This window comes from Biomphalaria glabrata, chromosome 3 (assembly GCF_947242115.1).
Source record: "Biomphalaria glabrata chromosome 3, xgBioGlab47.1, whole genome shotgun sequence".
In the NCBI taxonomy this organism is placed as follows: domain Eukaryota; kingdom Metazoa; phylum Mollusca; class Gastropoda; family Planorbidae; genus Biomphalaria; species Biomphalaria glabrata.
The window spans coordinates 32,122,285-32,138,193 of record NC_074713.1 but is presented as its reverse complement, the minus strand read 5'-3'; the positions used below and the strand labels follow the sequence as shown (position 1 = coordinate 32,138,193).

The 15,909-nt window shown below is 35.8% G+C and overlaps 1 protein-coding gene across 3 annotated transcripts in view; it reads right to left on the bottom strand.

The window, feature by feature from the left end:
* Positions 1–15,909, bottom strand: part of LOC106071377 (neuroglian-like) — a 232,569-nt gene that overhangs the window by 18,929 nt on the left and 197,731 nt on the right. For 2 of the 3 annotated variants that reach the window (XM_056024540.1, XM_056024542.1), the window contains 3 exons: positions 3,560–3,679; positions 3,311–3,469; positions 406–597 (listed from right to left, as the gene is read on the bottom strand). In XM_056024540.1, the coding sequence (XP_055880515.1) occupies positions 406–597; positions 3,311–3,469; positions 3,560–3,679 (471 nt within the window). The remainder of the gene's footprint in view (positions 1–405; positions 598–3,310; positions 3,470–3,559; positions 3,680–15,909) is intronic. The other variant, XM_056024541.1, reaches the window with a different exon arrangement.

The window sequence follows — 15,909 nt, the reverse complement described above, 5'->3', positions numbered from 1 at the left end:
TGTACCAGTGTAACATGTCTTGTTATATTGTGTACCAGTGTAACATGTCTTGTTATATTGTGTACCAGTGTAACATGTCTTGTTATATTGTGTACCAGTGTAACATGTCTTACTATATTGTGTACCAGTGTAACATGTCTTGTTAAATTGTGTACCAGTGTAACATGTCTTGTTATATTGTGTACCAGTGTAACATGTCTTACTATATTGTGTACCAGTGTAACATGTCTTACTATATTGTGTACCAGTGTAACATATCTTACTATATTGTGTAACTGAATGACATGTCTTACTATACTGTGTGACTGTCTGACATGTCTTGCTATATTGTGTGACTGTCTGACATGTCTTACTATACTGTGTGACTGTCTGACATGTCTTACTATATTGTGTGACATGTCTTACTATATTGTGTACCAGTGTAAGTCTCATCTCCCACACGATATGTTGTGACGTCAATCTCTTCTTGTTGAGTCTTAAATGTAAATCCTCTGTGATAGCAAACCCACAAGCCAATCAGAAGTGCACTAGACACCACAAGGGAGGCAAGCATAGAGAGCAACCATCCTAAATTATCGCTGATGTCGTAGGCTTTCGCTAGAGAGAAAACATTGGACATATAAAGACATATGTATTTGACATTCAAAACATGCAAATATAAATGACTAGTTATGACTATTTAATCTAAGTCAATATTGTACTAAACCCAGAGAGAGGGCACCTAAGACTTGACAACTGCTGACGTCAGGTTTCGTTCAGACGCAATGTTTTTAATCTTTGACGTCTACTGTCCCATACCATAACAAAGTAACCAACTATTTACTTCCAAACAAGAGACTTCTAGATCTAACTTTCTATTCGAATAATTTTAAGCTCCTACTCCACAAAACAGCTCCTCTCCTTTTTATATCTCCTCCATAGAATCCTCTAGGACCAACATGCCACCTCAACAACCTTCAAATTGGCTTTTTTTAAATTGTATCCTTTGTCTCCTTTTTCCTTGACCTATATTCAATATGTTTCCCTGATGAAGCCTTGAACTACTTTTCTATCAAGGTCTGTCTGGCTTTTTTTTTTCTTTCCAAGTGTCATAATGTGTGACATAATTTGAGTAGAGACAAAGTGTCCTAAGCTTTGTGAACGACCTTGAGCTGTCTACAAGAATGTGTCAAGACTGCACTACTAACAGCGATGTTCTTGTGAATTTCTGAAAGTCCGACAGTTACGCTGGGAAGAGCACATATCCCACATATGGGGCATGCGTATGTCTTGATGGTGAACTGAAAGGTGGTCGTCCCCACGCAAACACTTTGAAGAACAACTTAGGAGTCAACTTGCTTTAACTGGCAGCAGGAGGCTTTAGAATGAGACAGATGGAGATCACTAACAAAAACTGCGGGATACATATTTGAGACCCAAACAAATCCACTGCCGAGTACAGACTTAGACGAGAATCTAACTCGACCACCGGTTGGTGGGGCTGCTGTAGCACGGGAAATCCTAGACTCTTCATTAATGTTCGAGCAGGAAGACAAGCCTTAGTATTATTTTCATTAGGAACTACATTATCAGCTTCATATACGAGGTATTATCTTTGAAATAAAAAACAACAACTTTAACTTGTTTCCATTAATATGTATGTTTAGAATTGTATCAATATTTACAAAATGTTTAGAATTGTATTAATATTTACAAAATGTTTAAAATTCAAAGTGACGCCATAAAGACGGGTTCAATTTGAACATTGGATGGCTCCAGAAGTGATTGGAACACTCGCCTCAGTTACCTAGTGACATAAGGATGTCATACCTGGACACTTTTAACTGGCTAATACCTGGACACATCTTCCTGGCTAATATCTGGACACATTTTATTGGCTAATACCTGGACATATTTTCTTGGCTAATACCTGGACACATTTTGCTGGCTAATACCTGGACACATTTTACTGGCTAATACCTGGACACATTTTACTGGCTAATATCTGGACACATTTTACTGGCTAATACCTGGACATATTTTCTTGGCTAATACCTGGACACATTTTACTGGCTAATACCTGGACACATTTTACTGGCTAATACCTGGACACATTTTCCTGGCTAATACCTGGACACATTTTCTTGGCTAATACCTGGACACATTTTACTGGCTAATACCTGGACACATTTTCCTGGCTAATACCTGGACACATTTTCCTGGCTAATACCTGGACACATCATGGCTAATACCTGGACACATTTTCCTGGCTAACACCTGGACACATTTTCTTGGAAAATACCTGGAAACATTTTACTGGATAATATCTGGACACATTTTCCTGGCTAATACCTGGACACATTTTACTGGCTAATACCTGGACACATTTTACTGGCTAATACCCTAACCCATGACTCTCAGCGGAAATCTACCAATGAACACTGTAGATGTTGATGAGTTCTATATCTCGATAACGTTGACTGCTCGACCATGTCTGGACCAGAATCCGTTTCTTATTGGTTATTGTAGCTCAACTAGAAAGTGAACAAGATCATTTCATTATTGTTTGTGTACATTGAACAAATTCTTGATGGAGTTAGTCAAAGAGATGCAGCAGTGTCTCATTTCACACCCTGTAAGCTACTCCATCGCGAAGCCTGCAACAAGCGTTTGACTTTGTTATAATATTCAACATTTTTTTCTCCTGGCGACCACAACGCCTTGATCTTTAAGTCAGAAGAGCGCATGTCATCAAAGGTTAAAGTAGAAAAAAGGTTAGGACTGGAAGCTAGAAAGTGTTTTCTTGCAATCAGAGCGCACTTTTTAAATCAAGTCTAGTCAAGAGTCACGCAGCACTAGCCAATAATATTATGCGAGTGACATTCGAGGTACATATAGCGCTCGTACGTCTGTAATGGGCGTGATGGTTGAAAGATAATTTTTGTGTTAAATACGACGATTTGCCGCGGACATTTTTAACAGTTCGAAGAATTTCAAACCTTCTGACACAAGCAAGATAGAAGAATCCTGTTTTGAAATGTCTTCTTCTTCCAGTTTGGAGTCGATAGTATTCTAGACGCTTCTTGCGAAAACTGTCAACTTTCAAAAGTGTTTTATATAGACGGTTCTTACACATTTAAAAACACACATTTAAATATTGGTGATCATGTTACGTTACTATGTTACTATGTTACACGTGAATTGATAACTACAATGAAACTACAACTAATGGCGGGATATCGCGGCCAGCGTTTAAAAAATCTGACAAAATTGATAGTCTCTTCCAATGATATTACTTTTCCCTAAAAATAAAATGACATTAAGCCGATACCTGTACCGTCTGTCCTGACTTGCTCTTCTTGAGATATTCTACGGATGAGGCCAGTTGTGGCAACGATTCGAACAACGTAAGTAAAGCCAGGTTGAAGGCCTTTAATTTGAACCCAATCATGTGACACCTCAGGACTTGTACTCAACCAGTCAGCTCCATCTAGAAGTGGAGAAATACAGCCTTAAAGCATCATAGGCTGACGTCATTATTGTAAGTAACAAGAACTGTTTACCTAGAAATGATTCAAACCTTCTTTTCTAAACTCCACTCCTATCACACTTCCAGAAGAGACGTAAGGGTCCCTCCACCAACTGACGTTGATAAAGTCTCGGCCAACTTCTACAATAGAAAATCTTGGAATATTTGGTACTGAAAGTAAAATAGAAACACAAATATTTCTGAGGAATGCAAATATGATTTGTGTTGATTTTAAAAGCTGACATTTATTTGATCCATTCTATGATTGACTTGATAGAAGTTCTGAGTGTAAGATTCTTATCAGCACACTCTAGAAGTCAACCAAGAAACAGACAACACACAAACGTGGATGTTTATTGCATGACCACAGCATCAGCACACAAATACTTTAGGGAGTACACTCCTGCAACTTTTCAGTTGATATAATCATAGGTGTAGCCTGGGGTGGGGGGATGATAATAACGTAACCTTCCCCGCAAACCAAAAAAGTCTTTAATACAATCGTCGGCTTCTACTCGAAATATTTGATAGACAGATTTAAAAAAAAAATTGATTAGTTCTTCATTTCATGGTGTAGACCTATGTGAAGTTTTACATTTTTTGAAATAATGAAAATACCCTCTCCCCCCACCCGAGATCACTATTGAACACACATTATTAATAATGTAATAATAAGAAACCGCCCACCCAAAAAAAGTTTAGGTCTAGTTTAATAGACCCTCATATTTAAGTGAGAATTTGTTACTTATATATAGATCTCTAATACAATTCGATCTATTTATAATCTTATACTATAAATTACTTTAAAATAACAGGCGTTGCTTCTTAAGGGAAGATAGTCTGCCTGGTCGTGCGGTTTGCGCGCTAGACTGTCGTTTGAATTTATCGATGGTCGAGAGTTCAAATCCTGCCCGCTCCCATCCCCCGTCGTCCTGCGGGAGGTTTGGACTAGGAAGTAAACTATCTTCAACTCCGAAGGAACATCCGAAACATGTAAAACATTTTACAACACTAAAACAGTACTTCAGACTTAATATAATACTCCCACTACACACACCGGCTACGTTGTTTCGAATAGAAATAAACCGGACAGATTTCAGCCTAAAATACTTTTTTTTAGCCCAATGGAAACACACGCTCCATTATGTGCCGCCGACACACGCACTAGTATGACTTTTTTTTCGGCTTATCAATTCCATCTCTATTATATTTCGACCTTAACCTCCCCACCCCCCGACTTTTTTTGTGTGCATCCTTTAATCTTAAAGCAAACAATGTTTGGTATTAGACACCGCATACATTTCTTCATACCATCAGTTTCAGGCCTAGAGAAAAGACATTTTCCAAAAAGCCCCAAATTGAATGCCACAGTCACGTTCCTTTTTCCACATTTATTTTGTTCTTTTGTTGTCTAAATACAAAAGAAATATCCATTTGGTTTGATTAACTGTAATCGTTTATCTCATCCCTTTGGAATGTAACGAAATGGCAATAGATCGAGATGGATCTTTCTACAGTTATTAACATTTAGTTGCTTTTTACTACTTTGTGGACCATGTTACAAAGCACCAGTATTTGACATCTCGTTCTCTCACTCTCAAAAGACTAGATGTATTTATTGAGACCGCGTCTTAAAGGAAGTGGAAATGACTTAAAGCATATTAAAATAAGTAGAAACTTACGGAAAAAAAAATGCTTAAAAAAAAACGAAATTTGCGAGATATCTCTCAATTTATCCTTTCTATAAAGACTGCGGCCATTTGAAGAAATACCAAAACTAAAAGACAAAGATTTTATAGAGCTTGCGGTTTTCGTAAACATTGGGCGTGAGGTTGTGAATCTGTCAATAACCGTTCTTAGTGTGGCACCTTGGACGTAGAAGGAACCTGTAGACAAACTTTGATGCAGATACGTACGACAGTTTAAGAGATCTCATGATCAATGAATGTAGAAATAAATATAAAAGATTCGGTGATCTCGAAAACAACATGAACTCAATTTACTTTTATTAGTTGCTTTTGTTGATGTGACATTTTTTATCTACATCTCTATTTACAAATAAAATACAAATGTGTTCAATTAAAACTAAGTCTATAAGTTGGAGCGAACAGAAAGTAGAAATTCTTTTTGGTAGTAAAAAAAAAAAGGAAGTGCAAATTTTGTGATACGTCGAAAAAACATAATGGGTCGAAATTGGTGCAACCATGAAAATATCTTAATTGTTCTAGACCCAAGCTAATTGGTAACAGGTTAAATGTTCGTATTTTGTTTTTGTCCACGGCACGTGGAGAATCAGTGATAGGTGAGTCAGGGCCCTGAGGCATATATTGTAACGTTTCTCACTATTCAGGCTCTGTGCAAACTGCTTCACACGACACCACCAACTTAAAGAAATTCACACCCCAAATAACACTTTAATGTTGAATAAATCACAACCAATACTGTATAGTTGGCAACAACATAACACTGACTGTTCAAAAGGTTCACACTCCGACGTATCAACTGTGTAACGCTGTATCAACTCTCCACCTCTTCCTAGACTTGCACTCGATTCTCTGATCCGGACCGACTTTACACGAGACTGGTTCTTGACTTGGACTCGTACTTGTGAAGTTGCGAGATAACGTGAAGTGACTCAAACCGGATGGAACGTCGCTCGACCATTCTGGTTGATCACATGACTACACCTGACGTGACTGGCCTAAGTAATATTCACTCTAGTTGTTTCTTTAAACTTTGCCAGTCGTCGCAGTTGACTGTCTTGGCTCGTCACGGTTGACTGCTCTTCTAGCTCTGGCCTGGGGCAATGTGCGTCGGCTGACTACACACATACCCCCCCCCCATCAGGCCCCGTGTCACCTCCAGGTTTATAACAATATATAAAAACAAATTGGGATGAAGTTCCAATAAAAATCGTTTTGAGAAATTTATCGCTGCTCCTTCATCATCTTCATCATCATCATCATCATCATCATCTGTCCCTTGACTTTCGTCGTTGGGGTGCTGTGACAGTTCGCGTAACCAAAATTCCTCCACTTTTCCCGGTCAGCAGCTGTTCTTAGCAATATATCAAGAGAAAGACCGGTCCATTCTTTGACTTTGTCTAACCAGGTCCATACAACCGGTCCATTCTTTGACTTTGTCTAACCAGGTCCATACAACCGGTCCATTCTTTGACTTTGTCTAACCAGGTCCATACAACCGGTCCATTCTTTGACTTTGTCTAACCAGGTCCATACAACCGGTCCATTCTTTGACTTTGTCTAACCAGGTCCATACAACCGGTCCATTCTTTGACTTTGTCTAACCAGGTCCATACAACCGGTCCATTCTTTGACTTTGTCTAACCAGGTCCATACACTTCTCTCCACTGTACATTGAAGGATGACTTTTGACAGTGAATCCTGTCTTTGTGTGTTTCCAAGGTAACGATAAGAAAGGGAGCATTAGTTGTCTGGTGTTGAACGATGGTCCGCTATAACTTATTTTAGGATGTCACATGGGGGATAGTAATGATGAAACGATGATAAGGTCCGTTATAACTTATTTTAGGATGTCACATGGGGGATAGGGTATCTGGAAATTTAGGCACCGGATATTTAGGCACCCCGAAATTTAGGCACCGGGATATTATGGCACCCGGATTATTAGACACCCGGAAATTTAGGCACCGGATAATTAGGCACTTTTTGACAAGGCGGAAAATTAGGCACTTTTTAATAAGCGATCTTAATTTAGCAAGTAGTTTTAAAATGTTAACGTATATGTTCTCCTTAGGCTCTGGGCTATCGGTGACGTTATAATAAATAGCAACTATAACGATTCTTACTGAATTTTCATGATATAAAAGAAAAGCTGACAAAACGAGGAAAAAAAATGACAGTCGTGAGAATGTGTGGAAAAAATGACTCCGGATTAATAGTCATTATAAAACATAGACCTCACAGGATTCACGGAAGGGGAGGTAGAGTTGATTCTCCTCTCATTGGTTCACCTCCATAGCTCTCCCCCCTCTACGCACTTCCACTAAAAGGAAAGGATTTGTCGCAGCTAGATGTTGAACTAGGTCGTAAAAATGACGTAATGAGTCTCAAGGCTACACACTGGAGCACAGGGCAGGGTACACCATTGTACAAACTGCTAAAATGGAATTTGGAGAAAATTGTCTTCTTAAAGTGGGAATGGAAATCAGCAGGAGGGATTTGCGCGCGTTACTTATAGGAATTAAATATGTTGATAACCTAAAGTAGTATACATATTTTATAATAGCATAAATATCTATTATCAACACTCCTTCTTTTCTATTGTTAATGGGTAACCCCTTTAGGAAGATCTATTGTGTGAGTGTATAGGTGTGTTACGTCCTACAAATGTGGTCATTAACTTTTATTGAATATATATGCACATTTATGTAATATTTATATAAATTGCAATGGAAATTGCAAAACGGCTAGAAATTACGATAAAATATAATGTTTTGAAATTTTTTATTTTTTTTTGAAAAGACATGAGTTAAAAATTTAAAATCATTTTTTTTTTTAATTTTGGTCTCTTATAGATACTTATTCTGCTTATAGAAGATTGTTGATGTTCCAATTTAACCCCGCCTTCTCTATCATAAACCAAATATATTTACTATAATTTTCGAGAAGGTATGATTCCCCCATTCCTTTTGTGTTCAGTACCATATACAATTCTTTTTTTCTTCAGAATGAAAAAAAAAAAACGACAAAAAAGGTTTCATACACACATTATTAAACACACACACACATACACACATATATGATTAAAAAAAACAACAACAGAAACTCGTTTTCCTAACTTTCAACACTGCACAATGAAATTTAACTATATTTCCCTTTTATATATATATTATTGTTATTACTGTCATTATTATTATGATGGTTTTAACAGAAATATGTCTACCAAAGTTTTTGGAAGGCCTCTAAAATATAATCCCCAGACTTCCATTTGAACACCTTTGTGTTTCCATAGCCTTTAGTCCAGTGTGGAGCCTTCACTACGTAACCTTTACGACTAAGTTTACATCTTCCAGCGAGAAATCTTTTCATTTAAGTGAGAGTTTGCACACACCCCGGCCCATCCCATTTTAAAAGTACGACCCCTCCCTTTCCCACAAGCAGAGGGCGATTGCGATTATATTTATCGCCAACATTCACCGACATAATAAAAATATTTTATAATACTTTTTAATCCTAAGTATTTACATTAGTAACTAAATATTTACACAAATTGCATAATCATCAATTTAAAAAAAACTCACCAGTCAACCTTATAGGGGTTAGTGATGGAGGAAAGCAATGAGTGGAGAATCATCTCTACCTCCCCTCCCCTGAATCTTGTCATGTCTATATTATATATTGGCTCATGGGTCATTTTTTCCACACATTCTCATGATTGTCATTTTCCCCATTTTTGTCAGCTTTTCTTTAGTTAGAATCGTTATAGTTGCTATTTATTATAACTTCACCGATAGCCCAGAGCCTAAGGATGAATTAGACGTTAACATTTTAAAAATTATTTTAAAAATTAAGATCGCTTATTAAAGAGTGCCTAATTTTCCGGTGCCTAATTTTCCGTCTTGTTAAAAAGTGCCTAATTATCCGGGTGTCTAAATTTCCGGGTGCCTAAATATCCGGGTGCCTAAATTTCCGGGTGCCTAAATATCCGGTGCCTAAATATCCGTAAATACGCGGTGCCTAAATATCCGGTGCCTAAATTTCCTAAATTGGGGGATAGTAATGATGAAACGATGATAAGATCCGTTATAACTTATTTTAGGATGTCACATGGAGGATAGTAAAACGAGATTCCAATTCAGACACCAGTATGTTGTTGGTCGTTGCTTGGTCTATAGCTCCAATAACGATTACAACTAAACCGATGTATTATTCTGAAGTATTATAAACGTCTTTTGAGAAGACAATCTCAATACAATTTCTATTCAACAGATTAACTTGAGATATACATTTAGTAATAATAATAGGCAATGATATTTTCAACAAAAAATCACAAGGACATCTCCTTTTGTTTTGTAGTTAGGATTGATCTACACATTGACAGACATTCACCTCTCCAAGAATTCAACGTGCATCTTTTGAATGGATTCTTCTTCTATAGATTTACGTTTGAATTCAAATAGACTGGCCTTGGGTCAAGGTACGCGTCAAGGACATAGTTTAAAATAGTTGTTTATCACAGCGCATGTTGGAGAGCATACAGTAATTGCACAGCAAGGCGGTGTTTTGAAATTGTCTTCTAATTAGTTAGTTAAAAACTAAGGCAAAATTAGAATGCTCTATCTGCTAAAGATACATTAGATAGTTCCAGTAGACGAGAATGAGGCAGATAGGGAAACTACTTAAGTAGGAGAATTGACTGTTTCTAGACGGCTGTGAATGCATACAAATGAAATAATAAGCTATTGTTTATTTATAAAGTGGGATACCAAGTTTCAGTAATAATGCTTTTTATTTATTTAAAAGTATTGGTTCAGATTCTTCATTTAATGTAGTGTCCCCGGCAATACGATGAGGTCTGAATGATCAGGCATTATTTTGAAGGAAAAGTCACAGAAAAATTTAGTAGTACTGTCTTGACCACACAATCCCACCGCTACATTAAGAACACGAATCATTACTTGGACATCAGACAGCAGTTTGTTTTTAGTCAAGAATACAAGACGTATACAAATATTTACGCTTTAGAACTGCGTCATTATTAATTATTATTATTATTGAGTACAATACCAGTTCATTAATTATTCTTTTTGATTAAATAAAAAATAGTCAAAAGAAATGCGTTTTTTAAATTGTCCCATTAAAACAAGGGGCCAACGTTGCGCTTTAAGACGAGCGCTGCCTTAAACATGGATCTAGTTTCGGGCATACACTGTGTTCTTTTACGTCACTATTTACCTACTCTTTTTATAATTAGGCTATAATCTATATTTCTAAAGGTATAGGACATCTAGATACTTTACTATCTAAACGAGGACATCTAGATATTTACCATTTAAATGAGGACATCTAGATACCTTACTATCTAAATGAGGACATCTTGATACTTTACTTTCTAAATGAGGTCATCTTGATACTTTACTTTCTAAATGAGGACATCTTGATACTTTACCATGTAAATGAGGACATCTAGATACTTTACTATCTAAATGAGGACATCTTGATACTTTACTATCTAAATGAGGACATCTTGATACTTTACTTTCTAATGAGGACATCTAGATACTTTACTACCTAAATGAGGACATCTAGATACTTTACTATCTAAATGAGGACATCTAGATCTAATAGTACTGTACATTTAGTCCCTATATAGTCAAAACTATTGAGCATGCGTCAAAAGTGGCGCCAAAAGTGGCGCATTGCACGATTATAACTGGCGCACTATAGTCCAGAGATAATGCAGACACAAACAAAAAAAAAAAAAGAAAACATTGCTGCTTGTCAGAAACTAATCGATTTCTAGACTTGAACTAGTACGTCGTCCAAATACAAGATGGTTTGATGTTATTTGTAACAGGCCCAAGTCCAATACAAGATGGTTTGATGTTATTTGTAACAGGCCCAAGTCCAATACAAGATGGTTTGATGTTATTTGTAACAGGCCCAAGTCCAATACAAGATGGTTTGATGTTATTTGTAACAGGCCCAAGTCCAATACAAGATGGTTTGATGTTATTTGTAACAGGCCCAAGTCCAAAACACGATGGTTTGATGTTATTTGTAACAGGCCCAAGTCCAATACAAGATGGTTTGATGTTATTTGTAACAGGCCCAGGTCCAAAACACGATGGTTTGATGTTATTTGTAACAGGCCCAAGTCCAATACAAGATGGTTTGATGTTATTTGTAACAGGCCCAAGTCCAATACAAGATGGTTTGATGTTATTTGTAACAGGCCCAAGTCCAATACAAGATGGTTTGATGTTATTTGTAACAGGCCCAAGTCCAATACACGATGGTTTGATGTTATTTGTAACAGGCCCAAGTCCAAAACACGATGGTTTGATGTTATTTGTAACAGGCCCAAGTCCAATACAAGATGGTTTGATGTTATTTGTAACAGGCCCAAGTCCAAAACACGATGGTTTGATGTTATTTGTAACAGGCCCAAGTCCAAAACACGATGGTTTGATGTTATTTGTAACAGGCCCAAGTCCAATACAAGATGGTTTGATGTTATTTGTAACAGGCCCAAGTCCAATACAAGATGGTTTGATGTTATTTGTAACAGGCCCAAGTCCAATACAAGATGGTTTGATGTTATTTGTAACAGGCCCAAGTCCAAAACACGATGGTTTGATGTTATTTGTAACAGGTCCAAGTCCAATACAAGATGGTTTGATGTTATTTGTAACAGGCCCAGGTCCAAAACACGATGGTTTGATGTTATTTGTAACAGGCCCAAGTCCAATACAAGATGGTTTGATGTTATTTGTAACAGGCCCAAGTCCAATACAAGATGGTTTGATGTTATTTGTAACAGGCCCAAGTCCAATACAAGATGGTTTGATGTTATTTGTAACAGGCCCAAGTCCAATACAAGATGGTTTGATGTTATTTGTAACAGGCCCAAGTCCAAAACACGATGGTTTGATGTTATTTGTAACAGGCCCAAGTCCAATACAAGATGGTTTGATGTTATTTGTAACAGGCCCAAGTCCAAAACACGATGGTTTGATGTTATTTGTAACAGGCCCAAGTCCAAAACACGATGGTTTGATGTTATTTGTAACAGGCCCAAGTCCAATACAAGATGGTTTGATGTTATTTGTAACAGGCCCAAGTCCAATACAAGATGGTTTGATGTTATTTGTAACAGGCCCAAGTCCAATACAAGATGGTTTGATGTTATTTGTAACAGGCCCAAGTCCAATACAAGATGGTTTGATGTTATTTGTAACAGGCCCAAGTCCAATACAAGATGGTTTGATGTTATTTGTAACAGGCCCAAGTCCAAAACAAGATGGTTTGATGTTATTTGTAACAGGCCCAAGTCCAATACAAGATGGTTTGATGTTATTTGTAACAGGCCCAAGTCCAATACAAGATGGTTTGATGTTATTTGTAACAGGCCCAAGTACAAAACACGATGGTTTGATGTTATTTGTAACAGGCCCAAGTACAAAACACGATGGTTTAATGTTATTTGTAACAGGCCCAAGTACAAAACACGATGGTTTGATGTTATTTGTAACAGGCCCAAGTACAAAACAAGATGGTTTGATGTTATTTGTAACAGGCCCAAGTACAAAACACGATGGTTTAATGTTATTTGTAACAGGCCCAAGTCCAATACAAGATGGTTTGATGTTATTTGTAACAGGCCCAAGTACAAAACACGATGGTTTGATGTTATTTGTAACAGGCCCAAGTACAAAACACGATGGTTTAATGTTATTTGTAACAGGCCCAAGTCCAATACAAGATGGTTTGATGTTATTTGTAACAGGCCCAAGTACAAAACACGATGGTTTGATGTTATTTGTAACAGGCCCAAGTCCAATACAAGATGGTTTGATGTTATTTGTAACAGGCCCAGGTCCAAAACACGATGGTTTGATGTTATTTGTAACAGGCCCAAGTCCAATACAAGATGGTTTGATGTTATTTGTAACAGGCCCAAGTCCAATACAAGATGGTTTGATGTTATTTGTAACAGGCCCAAGTCCAATACAAGATGGTTTGATGTTATTTGTAACAGGCCCAAGTCCAATACAAGATGGTTTGATGTTATTTGTAACAGGCCCAAGTCCAAAACACGATGGTTTGATGTTATTTGTAACAGGCCCAAGTCCAATACAAGATGGTTTGATGTTATTTGTAACAGGCCCAAGTCCAAAACACGATGGTTTGATGTTATTTGTAACAGGCCCAAGTACAAAACACGATGGTTTAATGTTATTTCTGACTAAAAGAAAATCGTAAACATATAGAAAGTGTCAGTTTTGAATGAACTCTGGGAATCTATTCAACTAAAGAGTTGCGCCCATGTAGGCTCTCTTTAAGTTCATTAGTCTTGGACAATTTTCTTGATGTTGTCCAGTGAAGAATGTTTATTAGATGAATTCACAATACTTTGAACATTTTTGATTTACTTCTGACAGGGACGGGTTGAAGTATGTGGAGGTGTCGGAACAAGTGGCAGTCCCTTCAATGTTTGGAAAACTTGAAGGATTGAATGGAAATACTTTTATTTAATGATTGAGTGAATGAAAGTACTTTTATTTAATGATTGAGTGAATGAATGAGAATACTTTTTTTTAAAAGGAAGTTTGAAGGATTGAATGAAAATACTTTTATTTAATGATTGAGCGAATGGAAATACTTTTATTTAAAAGGATGCTTGAAGGATTGAATGGAAATACTTTTATTTAATGATTGAGTGAATGGAAATACTTTTATTTAATGATTGAGTGAATGGAAATACTTTTATTTAATGATTGAGTGAATGAATAGAAATACTTTTATTTAAAAGGATGCTTGAAGGATTGAATGGAAATACTTTTATTTAATGATTGAGTGAATGGAAATACTTTTATTTAATGATTGAGTGAATGAATGGAAATACTTTTATTTAATGATTGAGTGAATGGAAATACTTTTATTTAATGATTGAGTGAATGAATAGAAATACTTTTATTTATTGATTGAGTGAATAAATGGAAATACTTTTATTTAATGATTGAGTGAATGAATGGAAATACTTTTATTTAATGATTGAGTGAATGGAAATACTTTTATTTAATGATTGAGTGAATCAATAGAAATACTTTTATTTATTGATTGAGTGAATAAATGGAAATACTTTTATTTAATGATTGAGTGAATGGAAATACTTTTATTTAATGATTGAGTGAATGAATAGAAATACTTTTATTTATTGATTGAGTGAATAAATGGAAATACTTTTATTTAATGATTGAGTGAATGAATGGAAATACTTTTATTTAATGATTGAGTGAATGGAAATACTTTTATTTATTGATTGAGTGAATAAATGGAAATACTTTTATTTAATAATTGAGTGAATGGAAATACTTTTATTTAAAAGGATGCTTTATTTTTGGATAAAGAAATAGAGTTCTTGTCAATTTAATCTCAATCTCATAAAAAAAAATAATATGCATATTTTTATGTATATCGCTGAGTTATTGGAAGGTATGGGGCCTTGGTAGGCGCACTGTCATAAATCCGGAGTTGTACTCTCCTATACAAGCGTGCATTCTTTGACAGCAGTGAAAAATGTAAAACAAAATGTTAGAAAAAAAACAACAACTTTAAAATTCTGACCCGTCGAAATTCGTATATATTTGTCTTTTTCGTGAAGGCTCCTTTCTTGTGGATTCACGGGGGTCTGTAGCCCCGCCTGCCCTCCTTAAATCCGCCCTGACTTCTGAGCCTTGAGACATTCAATGGAATAAAACAGAGGATCAGTCATATTTGAGAAAGTAAAGTCATGTCTAAAAATTCAGCAATTAGTTTTGAGTTAACTCTTGAGTGTCTGTACAGATGGAGCAGTGGCTAGCAGAGATTCTGGAACTGAACCAGTGCTCTTAAGGTTTGAAAGTCATCATTTTCTAAACTAGTCTTGAATTATACACTAGTCGTATGGAAACATTTGGAACTTGTTCTACAATTAGACCATTAGAGGTTAACAGAAGAGAAAATAGAGTGAACTGTTAGATATAAAATAGAGTGAACTGTTAGATATAAAATAGAGTGAACTGTTAGATTTAAAATAGAGTGAACTGTTAGATATAAAATAGAGTGAACTGTTAGATTTAAAATAGAGTGAACTGTTAGATATAAAATAGAGTGATTTGTTAGATATAAAATAGAGTGAATTGTTAGATTTAAATAGAGTGAATTGTTAGATTTAAATAGAGTGAACTGTTAGATTTAAATAGAGTGAACTGTTAGATTTAAAATAGAGTGAACTGTTAGATATAAAATAGAGTGAATTGTTAGATTTAAATAGAGTGAACTGTTAGATTTAAATAGAGTGAACTGTTGGATTTAAATAGAGTGAACTGTTACATTTAAAATAGAATGAACTGTTAGATTTAAATAGAGTGAATTGTTAGATTTAAAATAGAGTGAACTGTTAGATTTAAAATAGAGTGAACTGTTAGATTTAAAATACAGTGAATTGTTAGATTTAAATAGAGTGAATTGTTAGATTTAAATAGAGTGAACTGTTAGATATAAAATAGAGTGAATTGTTAGATATAAATAGAGTGAACTGTTAGATTTAAATAGAGTGAACTGTTAGATTTAAATAGAGTGAACTGTTAGATTTAAATAGAGTGAACTGTTAGATTTAAATAGAGTGAACTGTTAGATTTAAATAGAGTGAAT